Source organism: Oncorhynchus gorbuscha, linkage group LG15, assembly GCF_021184085.1.
Source record: "Oncorhynchus gorbuscha isolate QuinsamMale2020 ecotype Even-year linkage group LG15, OgorEven_v1.0, whole genome shotgun sequence".
NCBI lineage: Eukaryota > Metazoa > Chordata > Actinopteri > Salmoniformes > Salmonidae > Oncorhynchus > Oncorhynchus gorbuscha.
In genome coordinates, this window is record NC_060187.1 from 85,020,470 (window position 1) to 85,046,554 (window position 26,085).

General features: G+C 43.1%; 2 protein-coding genes across 6 annotated transcripts in view; one reads left to right on the plus strand and one right to left on the minus strand.

The window, feature by feature from the left end:
* Positions 1-6,247: 6,247 nt before the first annotated feature.
* LOC123998320 (protein asteroid homolog 1-like) lies at positions 6,248-14,617 on the plus strand. Of its 3 annotated transcripts, none has more exons than XM_046303432.1 (5): positions 6,248-6,379; positions 11,628-12,802; positions 12,886-13,099; positions 13,189-13,360; positions 13,489-14,617. In XM_046303432.1, exons 2-5 carry the CDS (start codon positions 11,819-11,821, stop codon positions 13,892-13,894), a joined length of 1,776 nt encoding a protein of 591 aa, XP_046159388.1. In that variant the 5' UTR covers positions 6,248-6,379; positions 11,628-11,818; the 3' UTR covers positions 13,895-14,617. The 3 variants fall into 3 exon arrangements, with proteins under 3 accessions (XP_046159388.1, XP_046159387.1, XP_046159386.1); XM_046303431.1 differs by having other exon boundaries at positions 6,260-6,391; XM_046303430.1 differs by lacking the exon at positions 6,248-6,379 and having other exon boundaries at positions 10,277-12,802.
* Positions 14,618-14,874: 257 nt separating this feature from the next.
* Positions 14,875-26,085, minus strand: part of atp2c1 (ATPase secretory pathway Ca2+ transporting 1) — a 42,420-nt gene continuing 31,209 nt past the window's right edge. For all 3 annotated transcript variants that reach the window (XM_046303437.1, XM_046303436.1, XM_046303439.1), the window contains exons 12-26: positions 26,015-26,085; positions 25,719-25,814; positions 25,436-25,525; positions 23,865-23,969; positions 23,552-23,708; positions 23,266-23,436; positions 22,890-22,987; positions 21,838-21,888; positions 21,286-21,452; positions 21,092-21,160; positions 20,869-20,985; positions 20,427-20,574; positions 17,910-18,005; positions 17,647-17,788; positions 14,875-17,201 (exon numbers count right to left, since the gene is read on the minus strand). The exon at positions 26,015-26,085 is cut by the window's right edge and continues 27 nt beyond it. In XM_046303437.1, coding sequence (XP_046159393.1) covers positions 17,068-17,201; positions 17,647-17,788; positions 17,910-18,005; positions 20,427-20,574; positions 20,869-20,985; positions 21,092-21,160; positions 21,286-21,452; positions 21,838-21,888; positions 22,890-22,987; positions 23,266-23,436; positions 23,552-23,708; positions 23,865-23,969; positions 25,436-25,525; positions 25,719-25,814; positions 26,015-26,085 — 1,712 coding nt within the window. In that variant the 3' untranslated portion in view covers positions 14,875-17,067. The remainder of the gene's footprint in view (positions 17,202-17,646; positions 17,789-17,909; positions 18,006-20,426; positions 20,575-20,868; positions 20,986-21,091; positions 21,161-21,285; positions 21,453-21,837; positions 21,889-22,889; positions 22,988-23,265; positions 23,437-23,551; positions 23,709-23,864; positions 23,970-25,435; positions 25,526-25,718; positions 25,815-26,014) is intronic.

Here is a 26,085-nt window from a genome sequence, read left to right on the forward strand (position 1 = left end):
GCGTCTTCCTGTTTAGATATAGAGACGTTCTGCTCAACTCTTTCATGTTTTTATTGTTCTTATATGTTCCTTTTATGGCTTCATTTACATTTGTATTTAGAATTAACAAGCATTAACTATAAAATAAGTTTATGAAAGATAGATGTAGATTTTATAAATGTTTAAAGACATTAAAGTTTGTAATATATATAATATAAGTTTATAATATAATATAAAAATATATATATAAAAACGTTTGACTGTTTAATGTGTTTTTATTTCTTTGCTCTCTACTGTAAAGCGTATTTTGGTCTTTGAAAATAGCTCTATAAATCCCCTTTATTGTTACGATTATATTACTACTGCTCCTGAAATATTTTATCATCATTATCATTATTATCATTATCATCAAAATAAAAAATAAAATTTTAACCAGCTGTTCTTGAGAATTATTGGGTATACACACTTAAGTCTCTCTGCTTTGCAGTATATTTTATATGGAAATCTTAAACTGAACAAAACGTTTTACCTCAATCTGAGCAAAAATGTGTCAGTGACGCTGAAAACGTGTGACACTCAAACCCTTCCCCAGTTAGCAGACACTTAAAAATAATTCCAAAAATGTAAATGCACTGTATCAGTCAAAAGTTTGGACACACCTACTCATTTAAGGGTTTTTATTTATTTTTACTATTTTCTACATTGTAGAATAATTGTGAAGAGATCAAAACTATGAAATAACACATATGGAACCATGTAGTAAGCAAAGAATTGTTAAACAAATGACTTTGCCTTGATGACAGCTTTGTACACTTGGCATTCCTGTCTCTCTTGGCTAAGAGTTGAGGAAACACTGACTTCTTGTTTTTATAAGAAACATTCATGTGTTGTAAATTCCAAATGGTTTGCATAGTCAACTTACACACAGCACTGACACACACACACTAACCCCACCAGACATGCCACCAGCAACCCTTCATGGCACTTCTGGCATACTTGTTTTTATGTAAGAAACATGTTATGCAGGTGAATGAGAACCCAAAAGCGACTTGGCGAAAACAGAGTCTTTATTCCAGTAAAGGAAATAGGCAATACTCCTGGACAATCAGAGCAAATGAAAACAAAACATAAAAAACTTAATTCCACTTGTATAGTCAGACTGGAGACTCGACCATTAACTGAAGGTTGCCTCGGGAAGGCACACACAGCACTCAGACACCTGCTCACACGCAGCATCTGACAAGACACGACAGGGCGAGACAAAGACACAGCACGGCAACAACACACAAGGATCCGACAGGACAGAAACGGAAAACAAGGGGAGAAATAACCCCAATCAGACATGGGCAAGATAACCCTGTGAAAAGACCAGATGATTGAGTAGGGGAATAGGAACAGCTGGGAGCAGGAACGGAACGACAGAGAGAAGAGAGAGAGGGAGGGAGAGAGAAAAAAAGGGAACGAACCCAATAAGACCAGCAGGGGGAAAACGAACAGAAGGGAAAGCAAAATGACAAGACAATATAAGACAAAACATGACAGCACACACACTATGTTAATGTTTTAAATGTACTGACGTGTGTAATGCACACACACACACACACACTGTTGTTTTAAATGTACTGTCGTGTGTAATACGCACACACACTATGTTAATGTTTTAAATGTACTGACGTGTGTAATGCACACACACACTATGTTAATGTTTTAAATGTACTGACGTGTGTAATGCACACACACTATGTTAATGTTTTAAATGTACTGACATGTGTAATGCGCACACACACACACACTGTTGTTTTAAATGTACTGACACACACACACACAATGCACACACACACACACACACACACACACACACACACACACACACACACACTGTTAATGTTTTAAATGTACTGACGTGTGTAACGCACGCACGCACGCACGCACGCACGCACACACACACACACACACACACACACACACACACACACACACACACACACACACACACACACACTGTTAATGTTTTAAATGTACTGACGTGTGTAATACGCACACACACACTATGTTAATGTTTTTAAATGTACTGACGTGTGTAATGCGCACACACACACACACACACACACACACACACACACACACACACACACACACACACACACACACACACACACACACACACACACACACACACACTGTTAATGTTTTAAATGTACTGACGTGTGTAATGCGCGCACACACTATGTTAATGTTTTTAAATGTATGTAAATTGTAAAGTATTTGGTCTGTAATGTCTTTTTCGTTGTGTCAGACCCCCGTAAGGCTAGTTGTCACCATTGACATCGGCTAATGGGGATCCTAATAAATCATTTAAAAAAATTTAAATTAATCATTAGTCCCTGCGATGATCGTCTCATGTACTCCGTCCATTGATCTAAATCAAATATGAACACTGACGATTATTTACCATGGATGAGAACCACATGTATTTATGGATAATAATTTGGGTTAGAAATGTCCTCTTGATTCTTGCTGGTCACCTGTAAAAGATGAGAAATGTGTATTTGAGTTTGGTGTCAACATATGGTTTAGTGCCGAAACCTACCGTTGTGCTTCTCTCTATAAAATGTTACTCTTTCTTTAATCATGTATGTAATGGTCAGAAGTTACCTCTATAATGTGATCATGTTTAGCAATTGAAATGTTAAGGTGAATCTTCAGAATTGTAAATGATTCCCTACTATTCCTCGTTTATTGATGAGGGTTGTGTTCATTTCCTGTTCAGAGAATTGACGGGCAAATGGGGCACTTTCGAGCGCATGGTTTTCCATTGATGGGTAATGGAGTAGTAGCTTATCCATGAGGATGTACATGTTTGCATCCCATATTGTATTTATGCTTAAAGGGACATTTGAAAAATGTTCAAGTTCATATTGATCATCTCCAGCACCACTCCAACATCAACATATGCGAAAATGGCACTTTGTTACAGTTGAATTTGGAAGTTTACATACACTTCATAATTCCTGAATTCCTGCCTAGTCAAAACTCCCTGTCTTAGGTCAGTTAGAATCACCACTTTATTTTAAGAATGTGAAATGTCAGAATAATAGTAGAGAGAATGATTCATTTAAGCTTTTATTTCTTTCATCACATTCCCAGTGGGTCAGTTTTACAAAAGCAATTCAGGTAAAGAGCTTTTTTATTTCTTAAAGGGGCAGTGTTGTATTTTGAGACAGGCTTCAATAAGATAAGTAGCCAATAGGCAGAGGGTAGCATAATGTGTCTGATTCTCTGTAGTAATGGTATGGGATTAATAATGCATTTGGTTTCCTAAAGTGGTTTCTTGCATCAAACAACACAACATTTTCAGTCATCTCCTTGTCTGGAGGACAAGTGGATAAACGGGTTAATGTCAAGCCCTGAATGATTTTATCAAAAGTCTCGAGGAATCTACAGTTGAAGTCGGCGGTTTACATACACCTTAGCCAACTACATTTAAACTCAGTTTTTCACCATTCCTGACATTTAATCCAAGTAAAAATGACCTGTTTTAGGTCAGTTAGGATCACCACATTATTTTAAGAATGTGAAATGTCAGAATAATAGTACAGAGAATTATTTATTTAAGCTTTTATTTCTTTCATCACATTCCCAGTGGGTCAGTTTACATACACTCAATTCATATTTGATAGCATTGCCTTTAAATTGTTTAACATGGGTCAAACATTTTGTGTAGCTTTCCACAAGCTTCCCACAATAAATTGGGTGAATTTTGGCCCATTCCTCCTGACAGAGCTGGTATAACTGAGTCAGGTTTGTCGGCCTCCTTGCTCGCACTTGCTTTTTCAGTTCCGCCCACAAATGTTCTATAGGATTGAGGTCAGGGCTTTGTGATTGCCACTCCAATACCTTGACTTTGTTGTCCTTAAGCCATTTTGCCACAACTTTGGAAGTACGCTTGGGGTCATTGTCCATTTGGAAGACCCATTTGCGATGGGATTTAACTTCCTGACTGATGTCTTGAGATGTTGCTTCAATATATCCACATAAATTTCCTCCTCATGATGCCATCTATTTTGTGAAGTGCACCAATCCCTCCTGCAGCAAAGCCCCCCCACAACATGATGCTGCCACCCCTGTGCTTCACGGCTGGGATGGTGTTCTTCGGCTTGCAAGCTTCCCCATTTTTCCTCCAAACATAACAATGGTCATTATTGCCAAACAGTTCTATTTTTGTTTCATCAGACCAGCGGACATTTCTCCAAAAAGTACGATCTTTGTCCCCATGTGCTGTTGCAAACTGTAGCCTGACATTTTTATGGTGGTTTTGGAGCAGTCGCTTCTTCCTTGCTGAGCGGACTTTCAGGTTATGTCGATATAGGACTCGTTTTACTGTGGATATAGATACTTTTGTACCTGTTTCCTCCAGCATCTTCACAAGGTCCTTTGCTGTTGTTCTGGGATTGATTTGCACTTTTCGCACCAAAGTACATTCATCTCTAGGAGACAGAATGCGTCTCCTTCCTGAGCAGTATGACGCCTGCGTGGTTCCATGGTGTTTATACTTGCGTACTATTGTACTATGTGGTGCCTTCAGGCATTTGGAAATTGCTTCCAAGGATGAACCAGACTTGTGGAGGTCTATAATTGTTTTTCAGAGGTCTTGGCTGATTTCTTTTGATTTTCCCATGATGTCAAGCAAAGAGGCACTGAGTTTGAAGGTAAGCCTTGAAATACATCCACAGGTACACCTCCAATTAACTCAAATTATGTCAATTAGCCTATCAGAAGCTTCTAAAGCCATGACATCATTTTCTGGAATTTTCCAAGCTGTTTAAAGGCACAGTCAGTTTTATGTAATAGAATAGGCTTCTATTAGTACTCTCTCATCTGTGTCTGTGTGAACCTGAGGCTCAACACTGACAATTGATTTATGAATGTTTTGGTGACAAAACCTAAAGCATGCATTCCATAGAATGAGTTGGTGTTTGTGTTCTGTAAGGTACCAGGGAGAGATGGCTCAGGTATAGATAATGATGAGAGGAACATTGTCCTAGGGGCCAAACTCTGGTTTCCCAGCGATCCGTCCAGGACCAAAAGCTGCATCCCTGTGACTTCATGTCCCATCGTGTTGGGAACCGGGAACTCCTAATGGGTAATATGGCTCTGGAAGAGTGGAGACACTGGCTGGAAGGGGCGGAACATCAATCTTTGGTATGGACTGACTAGAAGAATTTAGAATACCTCCGCACTGCCAAGCGCCTTAACTCCAGGCAAGCCCGTTGGGCCCTGTTATTTACCAGGTTCAATTTCACCATCTCCTACCGCCCAGAGTCCAAAAATGTGAAGCCAGACTCCCTTTCCCACCTGTACAGTTCCTCTGCCACACCCTCTGAATCAGAGACCATCCTCCCTGCTTCATGTTTGGTGAGGGGTGGGCCCGCCTAACCGGATGTTCGTTCCTAATTCGGCCCAGCCTCAAGTCTTGGAAAGGGCTCAATCCTCCAGGCTTACCTGTCATCCTGGTGCTCGCCGTACCCTGGCTTCCTCCGACAACACTTCTGGTGGCCCACCATGGTGTCTGATGTCTCAGCCTTTGCCGCTGCTCAAAGCAAGACTCCGCGGCAAGCTCCATCTGTCCTCCTTCAGCCACTGCCTGTTCCTCATCCCTCCTGGTCCCTCATCGCCCCGGGTCCTCATCGCCCCTGGTTCCTCATCGCCCCTGGTTCCATATTTCCCTGTATTATGTCACTGGGCTTCCTCCATCAGATGGGAACACCACCATCCTGACGGTGATTGACAGGTTCTCCAAGGCCGCCCATTTCATCCCTCTTCCTAAGTTACCTTTAGCCAAGGAGACGGCCCAGCTCATGGTGCAGCACGTCTTCCGAATCCATGGACTCCCGGTCGACATTGTCTCGGATCGGGGTCCTCAGTTTTCGTCTCAAAACCCCCTCCAGGTATCGTCGACAAGCAGATCACCACCGGACTCCGGCTCCCCGCTATCGTATCGGGCAGAGGGTATGGTTGTCCACTCGGGACCTGCCCCTCCGGGTGGAATCCCGCAAAATTTCCCCCCATTTCATTGGTCCTTTCCCCATTTCTAGAGTCCTTAGTCCCACTGCTGTCCCCCTGCTGTTGCCCCGTACCCTCTGTGTTCACCCTACTTTTCATGTGTTCAGGATTAAGCACTTGTCTCACAGTCCTCTGTCTTCTATTTCTAGGCCACCCCCCCCCCCCCCCCCCCGCTGGCCAGCCAGTGTACACGGTGAGAGGGTTCGATCACAGGGCAGGGGATTCCAGTACCTGGTTAAGTGGGAGGGTTATGGTCCGGAGGAGAGGTGCTGGGTTCCCACTAAAGACATCCTGGAACCGGCCCTCAATTTTCACCGGTGACACCCCGGTCAGCCAGGTATGCGCCCAGGTAGGATACCAGGTGCTTCCCTAGAGGGGGTACTGTCACGCCCTGATGTGTTTCACCTGTTTTTGTGATTGTCTCCACCCACCTCAGGTGTGACCTGTTTTCCTCATTAGTCCCTGAACACTTATTCCTGTTTCCTGTTTATCTGTTGACAGTTCGTCTTGCATTGTCAAGTCAACCAGCGTGGTTTTTCCATGCTCCTGTTTTTCCTTTTCTCTGTTTTTGCTAGTCCTCTCAGTTTTGACCCTTGCCTGCCTCTACTGTGAACCCGCCTGCCTGACCATACTTTATGCCTTGTCTTGAGCCTGCCTGCCACCCTGCACCTGTACTCTGACCTTGTCGTGATCTTTTGCTTGTCCACGACCATTCTCTTGCCTGCCCCTTGGATACTAATAAATATCGGAGACTCTAACAATCTGCATCCCGTGTCTGCATCTGGGTCTCGCCCTGTACCCTTATACTTTGCTATTTTTAGCAATGACCTGCGACTGTCATTAAACAAAGCATGTGTGTCCATTTATGCTGATGATTCAACCAAAACTGAACTAGCTGTTATTAGCAGAGAGGTTTAGAACTCCTTCTTATTTGTCTATTAAATAATTTACCATCTGGTGATGTCACCTGATCCCACCAAAACAGGCTGAAATTCCAGACGGTCTATTCAAACACTAAAAGTGTGAGGATGTTGGTGAATGGAAAAATGCAGTCAGGCTCAGGACACAGATATGAGTAATAGTCCAAAATTTACTCAAAATAAGTAAAGTTCCAACAAGGAACAAACACAATAATCCAGAGCACTAACAACACGAACCCACATGACAAACAATAACACACAAAACAGAGAGGCAAGTCAAAGGGTTAAATAAGGAACATAATTAATGGAATGTAAACCAGGTGTGTATGATCAAGACAAAACAAAACGAAAATGAAACATGGATCGGTGGTGTCTAGAAAGCCGGTGACGTCGACCGCCGAACGAACAAGGAGAGGTACCAACTTCGGCCGAAGTTGTGACAAAAAGAGCATTATCATAATTGTCCAAATTTCACAGTATTAATTCCAACCTGGAATATATACAAAACACAGGGAAATCTAGTTTTTGACTGAACTGGGTATTTAATAGAGCCAAAGACTCATGGGGCTTTGAGTACTTAAATGACACTTGTCCCGTATGACGATTTAAAGTATTTTAGTGTCTCTGGGTGGGAATGTGAACTGTAACTCTCTCTTGTCTCTGTGCTGAGCTCTTTTAGGCTGTTCTGTAGCACTAGCCCCAAGTCAAATTCTGCTGCCTTATCACAGGTCATTATAGCAGGATTGGGGCCAAATACATTTAAATTCAGTCAATTCAGGAAGTAAATTCCAATTCACAATGTTATTCTCATTGAAAAGTATTGAGACCATTGTTAATTGGAATTGGAATTTCAGTTTACTCCCTGGATTGCCTGAATTGAAATAAAATTGAGCTGATGTATAGTGTACGTAAACATTACAGGATCACACTTAACTTACCTGCTGTCAGAGTGGCACCTGTTGATCTGAGAATCTTAAGAAAGAATATGTAATATAGTTCATATTAAATTGATTATATTGCCGCTTATGTGTCTTTCCACTTTAAATGTAGTGGTCCAAAATGACAATGAGATACAGAGTACGTTTGTCCTATACCTTTAAATGTAGTGGTCCAAAATGACAATGAGATACAGAGTACGTTTGTCCTATACCTTTAAATGTAGTGGTCCAAAATGACAATGAGATACAGAGTATGTTTGTCCTATAACTTTAAATGTAGTGGTCCAAAATGACAATGAGATACAGAGTACGTTTGTCCTATAACTTTAAATGTAGTGATCCAATAATACATTGGTGTATGGTTACTATGGTAATGCATATTCCAGTACTTAACAAAGATTCATGCTGAAATGGCTCATTTGCTGTAGCTATAACCCCCGGTACACATCAGATGCCATCCCAATGGACAGCAGTACATTCCAATGTGCATTATCAGCCATAAGCCAATCAAATTCAAGAATCAGCCAGCATAGTGTCTCTTGCTGATCTGTGTTTTTAAACAGATGATTTAGGTGCCATGTCAGCCTAGATACAATGTAATGTAATGACAAAGCGTTGTATGCTTGTAAGAATGATGCACAAAATGATCACTTCAAATGATTGTGCTGTTTAAGCCGACTGTCACCGTTTGTACTGATGACTGAGTAATGTTTGTACTGATGACTGAGTAATGTTTGTACTGATGACTGAGTAATGTTTGTACTGATGACTGAGTAATGTTTGTACTGATGACTGAGTAATGTTTGTACTGATGAATGTTTGTACTGACTGAGTAATGTTTGTACTGATGACTGAGTAATGTTTGTACTGATGACTGAGTAATGTTTGTACTGATGACTGAGTAATGTTTGTACTGATGACTGAGTAATGTTTGTACTGATGACTGAGTAATGTTTGTACTGATGACTGAGTAATGTTTGTACTGATGACTGAGTAATGTTTGTACTGATGACTGAGTAATGTTTGTACTGATGACTGAGTAATGTTTGTACTGATGACTGAGTAATGTTTGTACTGATGACTGAGTAATGTTTGTACTGATGACTGAGTAATGTTTGTACTGATGACTGAGTAATGTTTGTACTGATGACTGAAATGTTTGTACTGATGACTGAGTAATGTTTGTACTGATGACTGAGTAATGTTTGATGACTGAGTAATGTTTGTACTGATGACTGAGTAATGTTTGTACTGATGACTGAGTAATGTTTGTACTGATGACTGAGTAATGTTTGTACTGATGACTGAGTAATGTTTGTACTGATGACTGAATGTTTGTACTGATGACTGAGATGACTGATGACTGAATGTTTGTACTGATGACTGAGTAATGTTTGTACTGATGACTGAGTAATGTTTGTAGTAATGTTTGTACTGATGACTGAGTAATGTTTGTACTGATGACTGAGTAATGTTTGTACTGATGACTGTAATGTTTGTACTGATGACTGAGTAATGTTTGTACTGATGACTGAGTAATGTTTGTACTGAGTAATGTTTGTACTGATGACTAATGTTTGTACTGATGACTGAGTAATGTTTGTACTGATGACTGAGTAATGTTTGTACTGATGACTGAGTAATGTTTGTACTGATGACTGAGTAATGTTTGTACTGATGACTGAGTAATGTTTGTACTGAGTAATGTGACTGATGAGTAATGTTTGTACTGATGACTGAATGTTTGTACTGATGACTGAGTAATGTTTGTACTGTACTGAGTAATGTTTGTATGACTGAGTAATGTTTGTACTGATGACTGAGTAATGTTTGTACTGATGACTGAGTAATGTTTGTACTGATGACTGAGTAATGTTTGTACTGATGACTGAGTAATGTTTGTACTGATGACTGAGTAATGTTTGTACTGATGACTGAGTAATGTTTGTACTGATGACTGAGTAATGTTTGTACTGATGACTGAGTAATGTTTGTGTGACTGAGTAATGTTTGTATGACTGAGTAATGTTTGTACTGATGACTGAGTAATGTTTGTACTGATGACTGAAATGTTTGTACTGATGACTGAGTAATGTTTGTACTGATGACTGAGTAATGACTGATGACTAATGTTTGTACTGATGACTGAGTAATGTTTGTAATGACTGTAATGTTTGTACTGATGTACTGATGACTGAGTAATGTTTGTGACTGATGACTGTAATGTTTGTACTGATGACTGAGTAATGTTTGTACTGATGACTGAGTAATGTTTGTACTGATGACTGAGTAATGTTTGTACCGATGACTGAGTAATGTTTGTACTGATGACTGAGTAATGTTTGTACCGATGACTGAGTAATGTTTGTATGTTTGTACTGATGACTGAGTAATGTTTGTACTGATGACTGAGTAATGTTTGTACTGATGACTGAGTAATGTTTGTACTGATGACTGAGTAATGTTTGTACCGATGACTGAGTAATGTTTGTACTGATGACTGAGTAATGTTTGTACTGATGACTGAGTAATGTTTGTACTGATGACTGAGTAATGTTTGTGCCGATGACTGAGTAATATTTGTACTGATGACTGAGTAATGTTTGTACTGATGACTGAGTAATGTTTGTACTGATGACTGAGTAATGTTTGTACTGATGACCGAGTAATGTTTGTACTGATGACTGAGTAATGTTTGTACTGATGACTGAGTAATAATTGTAGTGATGACTGAGTAATGTTTGAATGGTTTTAGACTAATCGTTTTGGTTTGACTGCTTTACCAATGAAAATGGTTGGCTACTGGCAGCTCAATGCAGTATGAACAAAACAAGCTGAACCACAGTTTAATTGTTTTATAGGCCGATATTATTGTCACATGTTTTTTGTTTTGTTTATCAGACCATTTATTTTGGGGCTGTTTTTATCAAGAATACTCATTTGTTAATATTTAGTTTTTTTTTAATCACTTTTTTAAATAACTTAACATTGATGTGTCCCTAGAAACTTGAAAAAAATGTTTCATCAGTCATTCTGTTCCAGTTTCTAATATTGTTCTATAGAAACGGTTATTTTATACACAATGTAGCTGATTTATTGTCCATAGTGTTTCCTGGTTTAGTTTTAGCTGAGAATATGGAGCATACTATTGGTACCGTATTAACAAGCTTATTCCCATTAGGGGCAGATTATGACCTGGTGTAGCAGTCCATTTTAGAGAGTCTATTCTTCATTAGATAATGGTTAATCATTGTCTGATTTCTTATCAGATAAAAGCTTTACATACAGTGTATAAAAGTTATGTTCCTCATCACATCTAATAGGATCACTTCTCATCAGCATACAGTCATAGTTACTGGTTGGATTGTAGTTCCCCTTGATTCAATTAGCTATGCTGTTTTGCCTTTTTAAAGTCGCATGAACTATTACATACCTTCTGTGACAAGATACAATATGGGAGTGACAGATATGAGGTAAGGAAAATGAAACTTAAGGAAAGGAAAACTCATCCATTGTAATAATACTAGCCAAACTCAGTCAGTCCCATGACTGCTGAAACTCTTCACTAAGAAAGACATCACATCCCAGACAGAGCACACCATGGGCGTCCAGGGATTGACCAGCTTTATGGAGGAGAATGGAAACATTTTAAAAGATGTTCACCTCAGAAACAGCAAGTTGATCATAGATGGTAGTAATCTGTTCAACTTGCTTTATTTTGACTCAGGTTTGGATCAGAGTCATGGAGGGGATTATGATGCTTTTGAGGACCAGGTCTGCAAGTTCTTTAAGGCTCTGAGAGACTGCCACATTGACCCTTTTGTGATTGTAGATGGGGGCTCCGACTACACCGACAAAAAGTTTGAAACAAAAAAAACCCGAGCTCAATCAAGGATCAACAGAGCGAAAAGCTTGTCCATGGGGCTTCAGGGGAGCGGTGGTGTATTACCAACTCTCCTCAAACATGTCTTCAAACAGGTCCTCATCAGTCTGAAGGTGCCGTACGCACAGTGCATTTGTGAGGCAGACCAAGATGTAGCTTCCCTGGCTCGAAGTTGGAACTGTCCAGTGCTGTCCAATGACAGTGACTTTTATATCTTTGACATCCAGGCAGGATTTCTGCCCACCTCCCATTTTCACTGGCAGAAAGTGTCTATGCAACGCGGGAGCTCTATAAGATACATTCCCTGCAAGCAGTACACCACAACAAGCTTCTGCAGACACTTCGACATCAACAGAAAGGTTCTCCCAGTCTTTGCCTCTGTGGCAGGAAACGACTGCGTCAAGTTGCATAACATGGGTGTTTCCCTCAGGTGGGAAGAATACTCGTCAATGAAAGGAAGGTTTGCCCGCTTTGACGGCTTGCTGAATTGGCTGACCCACTTCCATGGGCAGAAGGAGGCCTTGGACTCTGTGCTCAGGCTCATCAGTCAAAGTAACAACAGACAGAAAATGGATGCTGTCCTCCAGGGCCTCTCCCTGGGCATAGAAGAGTACCATCTTCCCCCTAGTTGCCTGGAGCGGTTCTTCAACGATGGAGTGGGACCAGGGCCCGGCCGTCTCCCAGAGCCTCTGAGGGTCCTTCCAGACTGGACCCTGCTGCCGTTGATGGAAGGTAGACTTCCCTCCTGCATGGTAGACGTGATGCTGCTGGGAAGGATGATGCAGGGTGCCCAGGTGGAAGATCCCCGCTTGCCATGTGGGAACAACACCTCTCGATCCATACGACAGGTACTCTACGGGCTGCTGCTGAGTGGGAGGAGGGCAGACCACAGTAGTCAGAGACCCCCAGTTGATGAAGTGGAGGAGTATTACAGGGAAGGCAAGAACCTGACCAGCTGCATGGTTGAAGCCATCCTGCCCAGCGCTACAGAACAGATGCAGCTAGACACTCTGCATCAGGTATGTATACATGTGTATGATATAGTATACAGTATATTCAAACATACTACTGTTGATTCTCATTCTCTTGCTGTGTTCCTTAGGCTCCAAGGTCAGTGCAGCTTAAGGTGTTTTTGGAGACACTTGGTGTGTCCCAGTCCACTTTGAGCGGTGTCCCGCCTCATCTGCGTCTTCCTGTGGCTGTCACCTGCTACTGGCTGAGACACGCCCATCCCCCTCCAGAACTCCCTGTCCTGCAGGCCCTGCTACTAGGATTGGTGTACGGAGAGCTCTGCAGACAGAGAAAGAGCCAAAGAGGTATGGCCCAGAGCATCTACGAGAAAACACACCATTTAGAATTGATGAATATCGAAATGTAGCCACTGACTCCTCCTTTTGTGTAACAGGGTTTATGGAGGGACCAGTGTTGGAGAGGCTGAGAGGGCTGATTCAGAGAGGTAGAAGGAGCCTAGACCTGGGTGTGGCCCACGCCTACAGCCAGTGGCAGTGCTGCCTGAAAGAAAGCCTTCACCTCAACCAACTGCTGTGCTTCCCTCTAGCCGAGCCTCAGTGTGCCTGGTAAGGTGTCCCTTCCTAAGTCAACCCTTGCCCCTAAACTTAGAGCAGTGGTATTCATTCACATTGTATTTTATCCCATCAGAAACAGAGCTAATTCAACCATCTTTTGTTTCCTGGGTGGTGTCTAGGCTGTACAAGGGCACTCTGGTGCACCAGCTTGTGACCAAACTGAGAGGGGGGTTAACCCCGGATTCTCTCCTGATGGGAGACCTTGGCTCTGGACAGCTGTATAGGGCCATGCTGGGAGCCATACTCAACTCCCATGATTCTCATGAGGCAGCTGTCATCCCCTTGGTGTCTGGGCCGCAGAGGGCCACACCTCCTTCCTTGACACAGCCACTGGACAATCTGATGGCCAGTCTACACATTCTGGCTCTGGAAGAAGATGATGGAGGTGGGAGCAAGGCCAAGCCAGAGGACGATCTGGGTTGGACTTTGGTCTCAGTGCGGACCAGGCACAAGAGCAAGGACAGATTCAACCGAGCTCGGAATCCAGAATTCTCCCGGAAGCAGGGGCGGATCGGCTGGGAGTAGGGAGGGACCATTATATAACTGTTTAGATATAGAGACGTTCTGCTCAACTCTTTAATATTTTTATTGATCTTATGTGTACCTATTATGACTTAATTGACATTTTATTAGCATTAACTATAATAGAAGTTATGATAAGTTTGACTGTTTAATCAGTTTTTATTTCTTTGCTACTGTAAAATGTATTTTGGTCTTTGAAAATAGCTCTATAAATCCCATTTATTGTTACGATTATATGACTGCTGCTCTTGAAATATTTTAGCATCAAAATGAAAAATAACATTTAAACCATCTATTCTTGAGAATGATTGGGTATACACACTAAAGTCTATCTCTGCTTTTGGCAGTATATTTTAAATTAAATTCTTAAACTGAACAAATCTTAGATTGTAATTTTTACCTCTATGAGAAAAAGATGTGTTACTTCAGTGACGCTGAAAATGTATTGCCACCTAAACTAATTATACAGTTCCAGATCAAAAGTTTGGACACACCTACTCATGCAATGTTTTTTAAACATTTTTGTTTTTACATTTTCTACATTGTAGAATAGTGAAGACATCAAAACTAAAATTTTATAAATAAAATGCTCATGATAAGTTTGACTTTGTTAAATTTGCTTTTAGTTCTTTGCTCGTTGCTGTAGTGTATTTGGGCTTTGAAAATAGCTCTATAAATCCCATGTATTGTTACTATTATATTACAGCTGCACTGGAAATATTGTATCTAAATGAAAAATAACATTTAAACCAGCTGTTGAGAATTATTGGGTATACACACTAAAGCCTCTCTCTGCTTTGGCAGTATATTTTATATTGAAATCTTAAACTGAAAAAAACAAACAGATATTGTAATTTTTAGCTCAATTTGAGCAAAATGAGATTATCAGAATCGGTGTCAGTGACACTGAAAACATGACACAAACCCTCCACCCAGTTAAAACACACTTCAAATATATATACATACATATACACACACACACATTTTCATTAATGTACAGATTTATTCTCATACCATCACAACAGAGTACTGTCTTCAGCTGTGCAACACACACAACAAATCATAAATAAAAAATTAAAATAATTGTAGCTGATTTGGCCTGTCAAATGGACCAAAGCAGAGTATAACCTCTTGTAAAATAAAGAACATGTCTAATAGAAAGAGCTGGCGATGTTAGCCTGTACCCGCTAGGTGCTGCGGTAGGTAGAGGACTTCTGTTGCCATCCATAGCACAGACAAAAACTCATTTGGAAAGCAACATCAATGAATTAGCTCCCAGGCCTAAAAATGCTGAAACAACTCCATCTCCTGGTTCATAAAGAAATAAACCTGGAATGGGTATGACTCAAATAACCCATTATCAACTGAACCTGTCTTTAAGCCGTCATTAGGCCGTCATCGAAAATAAGAATTTGTTCTTAACTGACTTGCCAAGTAAAATAAAGGTAAAATTAAAATTAAAAATAAACCTGGGAATTCGATTATATTTAATGTAAATGATTATCAAAACAAGCTTGTTAATTGAGTGATTCTGCATTGTGAAATATGTCTAGCTGTACCAAAACAAGGCCTCGGATGCTTCTGGAAAGAGCATGAAGAGAAAAATGTGCTTAAAAATGGCCACTTTTGACCCAAGATACAAGCAAAATGTATATGAACAGTGCATGTACAGTAAATGGTTGTCATGGAGATAAATATTTGCACTTAATTTACAGTGTGTAAAATAGAGGCAGAATATTAAAAGGCCCATTGCGGCTGTTTTTTTTTATCTCAATATCAAATCATTTCTGGGTAACAAATAAGTACCTTAAAGTGACCTTCTTCAATCACAAAGCAGTCAAAAACAAACTAAAATAGCTTCTTATAGCTAGAGGAATTTCCTCAAGCAAAAATGTTGCTATGACTGTCTATGACTGTCTAGGAGTGGCTGAGTGGGGAGGGGAAAACTGAAAACCAGCTATTATTGGCATGTCATCATGCAGGCCAAAACTCCATTCCACCAAAACAGGCTGGCATTTTTCAAACAATCTCTTACACGAAAAGGGCATGATCATCATTTCACAGTACTATTCCAACCTCATAGTGTGAAAATACATATAAAACACAGGAAAAATAACATTTTTGACAGCACTGGACCAAATACCTCTGTGCCTTTCATTCAAGGCAAACAGTTAATTCCCTAAATGGAAAACATAATGTAGGTTTGATACAGGGCAAGTGAAAGATTTTGGGGAGGCAGACCGTGGCTGGGAGGGTGGGGACTGGGATAGAATTAACTGTATAGTACTGCTTGATCACTGGGAAAATAAACTGCTGAGTGATGGTCCAAAACACAGAATGTTTCCAGGGGCAACTAAATAGATAGCCGGAGTGGAATGAAATGAAACGCCAAATGAAGGCCATCAGCCCTAATATGTGAGAAAAACCAAACCAAACTTCTCTTCTGAAGAAAATGTATTATATTCATCCACCAAAATAACACGGTTTAGTGGTCAACTCTTCCTAAAGTCTATACCAAAACAAAAGTATGCTCACAATTACCAATTACCAATCCTAAATTGGTTCGAAGTTGATTGTGAGATTGCTACTAGCATGAAAAGCTGGAATGCATGAAAGTAACATCTCTAGACTTCTACAAAGGTATGGTTAGCTACCTGCACTCGAAGCAAGGTGATGACGAATAAGAACAGTTACAAAATTCCATTTATGTTCATGAACCCCAAGACATGAATAATTGCTCTACAAACAATTATGCTGTCCTTAATTGGTCTTAAAACCTAGACGTGAGTAGTTGATCTACGAGCAGTAACAATGTCCTCTCAGATCACGACACCATAGACATGAATAGTTGCCACATGAACAACAGTTACAATGTCTCATAAATAAATCCCCTCCTGAGTTCCTGGAGGATGGTACAGTCTGAAAGCAGCACGCCAATGCTTCTCGCAGGGGAGAGGTGGAGGGCAGGGGGGCACTGTAAGGTTGAGATCCTCCTCGCCCACTTCCAATCCATGACTGAACAGTGAATACCAGCGAGGGACAGCGACTGTTTGAGTTCTCTCCAGTCCCTGTGTTCAGACCAAATAACCATTGCATCCCATCTACATGTACCCCCCACCCACAAACAACCCAGCCCCGCCCCCTCCTCTACTCTGTCACACAGAACGCAATGTGCGTCATACATCGTGGAAGGAGTCTTCTTCAGCCACTGTGGTTCTCCTCTCCCTCACCGCTCTCCACCTCTCCACCCACTTTATGGCCTCAGAGACCATGCAGACAGAGGACGTGAGGCCCACCAGGAACAGCAGGTCTGGAAGGGAAGAAGAGATGGACTGTTACTATAGCACATATAAACCATCACATCCATCAGTAACAGACTAGGGTCCGTCTCAGAACAGGAGAGCTGATGTAGGGATCAGCCCCCCCCCCCCCGTCCATTCATTACGGCGGCAGGAAGCAGAGGTTAGAGCATTGGGCCAGTAACCGAAAGGTCGCTGGTTTGAATACCGTGGAAAGTATGTCGCTGTGCCCTTGAGCAAGGCACTTAACTAATTTTCTCCCAGGGGCACTGTACAATGGTTTCCATTTCACACTGGCGTGTAACAGGACAAATATTAGCACCCTCGAAATGATTGTGATCTAAAAAGGCTAAACTGATCCTAGACCAGAACTCCTATTCTGAGATGCTTTATGAATACAGGCCCTGAAAGCATAGGTTTAATCTTTAGCTCAGTGGGCTAACATGTATTTCTTACCAAAGATGCTGAGGCTTTCTGTCTGGAAGACACTCTGCAGTGGAGGGAAGTAGATGACCGCCAGCTGGCCCATGATGGAACCCAGCACCGCGTAGCAGAACATCTTGTTACTGCACAGGCCCATCTCATGGACCATACGAGTCTGACAGAGATAGAGAAACAGAGACCGTCATCATGAATCAACAATAGATCCTAGGTGACACGTTTCTGCCCACTAATCTGTCAGATCCTTCCTCCTGTACAGGGCACAGCAGTGCACCCACCTGTGAGCGTGAGCTGAGGGCGTTGAACATGTCGAAGAACACAAAACAGGTGAAGGTCATGGTGGTGTCTCTGGGAGTGATCAGATTGTCCTGCAGCTGAGAGGAGGAGAAAAAACACATTGATGGAAATATAAGTCAAATGATACAGGAAATAGGTGGGGATTGGCTTCGATTCACTATTAAATGTGATCAGTGTGTTTCCTTTTTTGGGTTCACACATTTATTAATCTGAAAACACACGTTCCACATCAAAAGTAAATCAGCAGACCTCGTCATTACAGTACACAGCAGACCTCGTCATTACAGTACACAGCAGACCTCGTCATTACAGTACACAGCAGACCTCGTCATTACAGCAGACCTCGTCATTACAGTACACAGCAGACCTCGTCATTACAGCGTCATTACAGTACACAGCAGACCGCGTCATTACAGTACACAGCAGACCGCGTCATTACAGTACACAGCAGACCTCGTCATTACAGTACACAGCACACCGCGTCATTACAGTACACAGCACACCGCGTCATTACAGTACACCGCGTCATTACAGTACACAGCAGACCTCGTCATTACAGTACACAGCAGACCTCGTCATTACAGTACACAGCAGACCTCGTCATTACAGTACACAGCAGACCTCGTCATTACAGTACACAGCAGACCTCGTCATTACAGTACACAGCAGACCTCGTCATTACAGTACACAGCAGACCTCGTCATTACAGTACACAGCAGACCTCGTCATTACAGTACACAGCAGACCTCGTCATTACAGTACACAGCAGACCTCGTCATTACAGTACACAGCAGATTACAGTACACAGCACACCGTCATTACAGTACACAGCAGACCTCATTACAGTACACAGCAGACCTTCACAGTACACAGCAGACCTCGTCATTACAGTACACAGCAGACCTCGTCATTACAGTACACAGCAGACCGCGTCATTACAGTACACAGCAGACCTCGTCATTACAGTACACAGCAGACCTCGTCATTACAGTACACAGCAGACCGTCATTACAGTACACAGCAGACCGCGTCATTACAGTACACAGCAGACCGCGTCATTACAGTACACCGCGTCATTACAGTACACAGCAGACCTCGTCATTACAGTACACCGCGTTATTACAGTACACCGCGTCATTACAGTACACAGCAGAGTATACCGCGTCATTACAGTACACCGCGTCATTACAGTACACAGCAGACCGCGTCATTACAGTTCACCGTCATTACAGTACACCGCGTCATTACATTTCACCGCGTCATTACAGTACACAGTAGACCGCGTCATTACATTTCACCGCGTCATTACAGTACACATCGTCATTACATTTCACCGCGTCATTACAGTACACAGTAGACCGCGTCATTACAGTTCACCGCGTCATTACAGTACACAGCGTCATTACAGTACACAGCGTCATTACAGTACACAGCAGACCGCGTCATTACAGTACACAGCAGACCGCGTCATTACAGTACACAGCAGACATCATAACACTACTGATTGTAACAGGCCGGTCATATTACTACTGACTGTAACAGGCCAGTCATAACACTACTGACTGTAACAGGCCAGTCATAACACTACTGACTGTAACAGTCCAGTCATAACACTACTGACTGTAACAGGCCAGTCATAACACTACTGACTGTAACAGGCCAGTCATAACACTACTGACTGTAACAGTCCAGTCATAACACTACTGACTGTAACAGTCCAGTCATAACACTACTGACTGTAACAGTCCAGTCATAATACTGACTGTAACAGGCCAGTCTTAACACTACTGATTGTAACAGGCCAACACTACTGACTGTAACAGGCTACTGACTGTAACAGGCCGGTCATAACACTACTGACTGTAACAGGCCGGTCATAACACTACTGACTGTAACAGGCCGGTCATAATACTACTGACTGTAACAGGCCGGTCATAATACTACTGACTGTAACAGGCCGGTCACAATACTACTGACTGTAACAGGCCGGTCACAATACTACTGACTGTAACAGGCCGGTCACAATACTACTGACTGTAACAGGCCGGTCATAATACTACTGACTGTAACAGGCCAGTCATAATACTGACTGTAACAGGCCAGTCATAATACTGACTGTAACAGGCCAGTCATAATACTGACTGTAACAGGCCAGTCATAATACTGACTGTAACAGGCCAGTCATAATACTGACTGTAACAGGCCAGTCATAATACTACTGATTGTAACAGGCCAGTCATAATACTGACTGTAACAGGCCAGTCATAATACTGACTGTAACAGGCCAGTCATAATACTGATTGTAACAGGCCAGTCATAATACTGACTGATTGTAACAGGCCAGTCATAATACTGACTGTAACAGGCCAGTCATAATACTGACTGTAACAGGCCAGTCATAATACTACTGATTGTAACAGGCCAGTCATAATACTGATAGAAGGTTGATCATGCTTCCCTGAATGATGAAGAACACTACTATGATAATAACTACTTGCCTCTCTCCAGAAGACGAACAGGGTGCCACATACGATGACGAGTGCCGACACCAGCACCTTGACTAACAGACTGCGTGTGAGGATGCTGTCCCGCACATTCCTCGGAGGCTTCCGTATGACATCCTTATCCACTGGCTCCACTCCCAGACTAAGGATGACAGAGGATTACATGGATTTCCATATACGGTAATTACCACAAACTATTTTTACACAAAGGATCAGTAATTGTGACTTTAAATCTGGTAGATTTAAATATGAAAGCAGCACGTAGCCTAGCATTTCGAGATTTGGGCCAGTAAGCGAAAGCTCGCTAGTTTGAGATCCCGAGCTGACAAGGTGAAAAAAAATCATCTGTTGATGTGCCCCAATTGCTGTGAAACTGAGAGCAGACCATTTTCATGACAAAATAATACAGTTCCCATAATGCTTTGTGTAGTCTCACCTCTGAGCGGGAGGTCCGTCCATGATGATGTTGATCCACAGGATCTGCATGGCGTTCAGAGGGTTGGGGAAGTTCATCAGCGTTGCCAGGGAGATGAGGGTGAGCGCTGCAATGCTCCTAGGAAACACAATAATGCCAATTTAATAATATTTACAAGAAAGTGGCCCATATAGCATTGTTTCAAGGAATCTCTTTATCAAAAAGGTAGCTCTCCATCACTCACGTGCTTAGCTGGAAGCGGACAAAGTTTCTAATGTTGTTGTAAATGCCTTTCCCTTCCTCGATGGCAGACCTAGGATGAAACAGAATGACAGAAATATTATCTCATTTGGCTAAAGACACGTTTCTAGAAATCATGATGGTTTTGAAGCCCAAAATAATTAGCAAACTGGGTAACAGTGCAAACTGTTTTCTCACAAGATGGTCTGGAAGTCATCGTCCACTAGGATCATGTCTGCTGCCTCTTTACAAACGTCAGTGCCAGTCTGGCCCATGGCAACGCCGATGTCTGCAGCTTTCAGCGCTACGGCATCATTCACACCATCACCCGTCATCGCCACCACAGCACCAATGTTCTGGAGAGACTGGAATGAGAGGGAGCGAGCAGATAGAACAGTCAACCCCTGTAATAAATACACATTATAGTGATGAATTAAACTCCTGAAAGAACACAACAGTTTTTAGTTAATGAATCGAGTTCCCCGATCTTGGTTGAACTCATTCCTTTAGATTAAAGGGATCTGAAATGATGGAGTGTATTTTCATTTTCTTCACTAGCATTCGCAACACTAGCGACTGGAAAACCACCAGGTATACCGGAGACACTTCCCTGTGGCTGAATGTCACAAATTGAGGTGGGAGTTTCTAGAGACTTCCCAGGGCTTTGGAGCCACATGCTGCCAGGCCAGGCTCTGCCTACGCAGAACGGGCATTCACACATCATCTCATGCCAGCTGCCTGGGTTCTCACCTTGACTATCTTCAGCTTGTGTCTGGGGCTGGCCCGGTAGAACACCACGATCTGGAGGAGGCAGAGACACCACCCTGTTAACCCAGCCCCGTTAGACACCACCCAGTTCACCCAGCCCCGTTAGACACCACCCAGTTCACCCAGCCCCGTTAGACACCACCCTGTTCACCCAGCCCCGTTAAACATCACCCAGCCCCGTTAGCCATCACCCAGCCCCGTTAAGACATCACCCAGCCCCGTTAGACATCACCCAGCCCCGTTAGACATCACCCAGCCCCGTTAGACATCACCCAGCCCCGTTAGACATCACCCAGCCCCGTTAGACATCACCCAGCCCCGTTAGACATCACCCTGTTCCCCCAGCCCTGTTAGACATCACCCAGCCCCGTTAGACATCACCCAGCCCCGTTAGACATCACCCAGCCCCGTTAGACATCACCCAGCCCCGTTAGACATCACCCAGCCCCGTTAGACATCACCCAGCCCCGTTAGACATCACCCAGCCCCGTTAGACATCACCCAGCCCCGTTAGTCACCCAGCCCCATCATCACCCAGCCCCGTTAGACAACACCCAGCCCCTGTCAGACAACCCCCAGCCCCGTCAGACATCACCCAGCCCCGTTAGACATCACCCAGCCCCGTTAGACATCACCCAGCCCCGTTAGACATCACCCAGCCCCGTTAGACATCACCCAGCCCCGTTAGACATCACCCCAGCCCCGTTAGCCATCACCCAGCCCCGTTAGACATCACCCTGTTCCCCCAGCCCTGTGTTTGAGTGTTTTACAGCTTGATAAGGATGATGTTCACATTTAATAAAAGCTCTGATGAAGGCCAAGAGGGCGACATGTAAGCTTTAACACAAATAAGTGATATCAGCAAGTGCAGCGTGTGGGTTTCTCTGTTCCTTGATGCAAACATAATGATGAAGGTATTCAATTCAAATCCAACAACTTAATTTGTCCACTTAGGACAATTACTATGTGAAGACGGTACACTCTGTACTATTTAAAGAATAAGGATTGTGAGCCTGCGTGTGTTATGTTCCTACCCTGGGCACCATCTGAGACAGCTGTTGGAGGTCCATCTGGTCCACCTCCTCTCCAGACAGAGACTGGGAGCCCTTGGTGTAGATTCCCAGACGGCCCGCTGAGGACACACAAGGACACACACGCACGGTCAGATATTGCATCCCCATTTCATCATACGTTTTTGCAAAAAATGTATCTCGAAGGTTGCAAGAGGAAATTACAAAAGGGAGATTACAAATTACAAGAGAGAGATTACTAAAGGGAGATTACAAATTACAAGAGAGAGATTACTAAAGGGAGATTACAAATTACAAGAGAGAGATTACTAAAGGGAGATTACAAATTACAAGAGGGACGGACAGAGAGATGAAGATAGAGCAAAAAACCGTGCCTCACCTATGGACACAGCGGTCTCCTGGGAGTCTCCAGTGATCATCTTGATGGCCACTCCTGAGCTGATGAGCGTGCCCACAGCCTCTTTGACCCCTGACCTGGGCGGATCGATGATGCCCACCAGGCCCAGGAACGACAGGTTGCCCATTTCCGAACCCGACGCAAAAGCCAGAACTGCACCGGAAAACAAGACAGAAGATTACATTGTTGTTACTTTAGCGACCTCGAAGGAGAAAAAAAAGGTAAGGCTTTACATGGAATCGGGCCAATGACACCAACCCCCCTTTACCTCTGAGGCCTGAGGATCCCATGTAACTCTTCTGCTGCTGGTAGAGCTCCCTCTGCTGGTGGTTGAGAGGTAGTGTTGCACCTTTGCTGTGGTAGTAGCTACAGAATCGGATGACCTGCTCGTAAGCCCCCTTCATGTAATACACACCTGGCTGGTCCTGAGGTAACACATCATCAAGGACAGAAAACACCATGACACATTCATCACACTGAACCACGTCAGACAACACTACTACAGATAGAATGGCTCTTCGCTGTGTCCATGTTACGTAGAAGAGACAACGAATGTGGAATGGCGCTCTGGACTGACTGACCTGCTGAGTGCGGTGGACACAGCGGACGGCCATCCACTTCTGTTCTGAACTGAAAGGGTTTTCCTCCAGACGTACATACTCCTGCTGCTGCCCTTCTAGACCCATCTGCAGGGAACATACTTTAGTGACCGGCTTCTGTTCATCTTTGTGTGTGTGTGTGTGTGCCAGAGAGAGCGAGCATGTGAGTTTCTCCCTCTGGGGACTGGTTAGTTTTCTAGTCACACCTGTAGGAGTGTGTATTCTCGTTGGTGACACACAGTCATCGAACCGAGTCTGGAAGTGTCTCACCCACATACATATGCACACACACACACACACACACACACACACACACACACACACACACACACACACACACACACACACACACACACACACACACACACACACACACACACACACACACACACACACACACACACACACACACACGTTTCCATCTCCAATTGTAATTATAACGGCGTTGTCAAGTCCCACACTGTTACCAAGGCAGTCGCTCCCACAGGGCATGAGACTTGGTCCTGCTAGTCTACTGCTTTTGTCTGTGATACTGTAATAATAATCTGAAGGGGTCTCACAGACACACATATTTATTTTACCTTTATTTAACTAGGCAAGTCAGTTAAGAACAAATTCTTCTTTATACTGACAGCCTACCAGAAGGCAAAAGGCCTCCTGCGGGGACGGGGGCTGGGATTAAAAATATAGGACAAAACACAAGTCACGACAAGAGAGACAACACAGCATATAACCCCTGTGTGTTAATAATCTGAAGGGGACACAGACACACATATAACCCCTGTGTGTTAATAATCTGAAGGGGACACAGACACACATATAACCCCTGTGTGTTAATAATCTGAAGGGGTAACCCCTGTGTGTTAATAATCTGAAGGGGTCACAGACACACATATAACCCCTGTGTGTTAATAATCTGAAGGGCTCACAGACACACATATAACCCCTGTGTGTTAATAATCTGAAGGGGTCACAGACACACATATAACCTCTGTGTGTTAATAATCTGAAGGGGTCACAGACACACATATAACCCCTGTGTGTTAATAATCTGAAGGGGTCACAGACACACATATAACCCTGTGTGTTAATAATCTGAAGGGCTCTCACAGACACACATATAACCCCTGTGTGTTAATAATCTGAAGGGCTCACAGACACACATATAACCCCTGTGTGTTAATAATCTGAAGGGCTCACAGACACACATATAACCCCAGTGTGTTAATAATCTGAAGGGTTCACAGACACACATATAACCCCTGTGTGTTAATAATCTGAAGGGGTCACAGACACACATATAACCCCTGTGTGTTAATAATCTGAAGGGCTCTCACAGACACACATATAACCCTGTGTGTTAATAATCTGAAGGGCTCACAGACACACATATAACCCCTGTGTGTTAATAATCTGAAGGGCTCTCACAGACACACATAACACTTGTGTGTGCTTACTGTTTTGTGGCCAGGGTGCTAACGGCGTCGGCTAGCAATGTGGTGTGGGTGTGGGTGTGTGTATGTATGTATGTAAATGCATGTATGTATGTGTACCTTCATGGCCAGGGCGATGAGGGCCCCCTCAGTGGGGCGTCCCATCAGGGTGTTGTTCCTGATGACAGCGTCATTGCATATGCAACCAGCCTATCAGAGAGCAGAAGGACAGGTGGTTATGACATCAGATGCTCGCCCAGATCCTTTACCCATGCCGTCGTAGAGGGACAGTTCACCACATGTTCTGTGTCTCTCCAGCGGTATTAAATGAGTGCAGACCAAGTCGTCACTTCAGAGTATTGAGATTTACCCCAATGACCACGTATCTGTCCCAGTTTCTCACCTCTACAATCTTGCTGACGGAGGTGTTTGAGAAGCCGTGGATCTCCTCCCCGTGCAGTAACACCTCCCCGGCTCCGTTGTAACCCACGCCTGTCACCTGGTAGAGAGGACAACATGGAGGACACAGCAAAACAATGAAGATCAACAAACATCCCCCAAAAATAGTTTTGATGTAAACCCTCATTTCACAAGATAAATTGACTGTGAACACATTCTGATTTACGGTAAGGACCTTGCCAGATCACTAAATAACAGTCCTAAACTAGGCAGGAGGAACTAGCCTCACACACAGTGCACCTCAACATGAAGTCCATCGGCGGTGAACAGGTGAGTGACGGTCATCTCGTTCTTGGTCAGAGTCCCCGTCT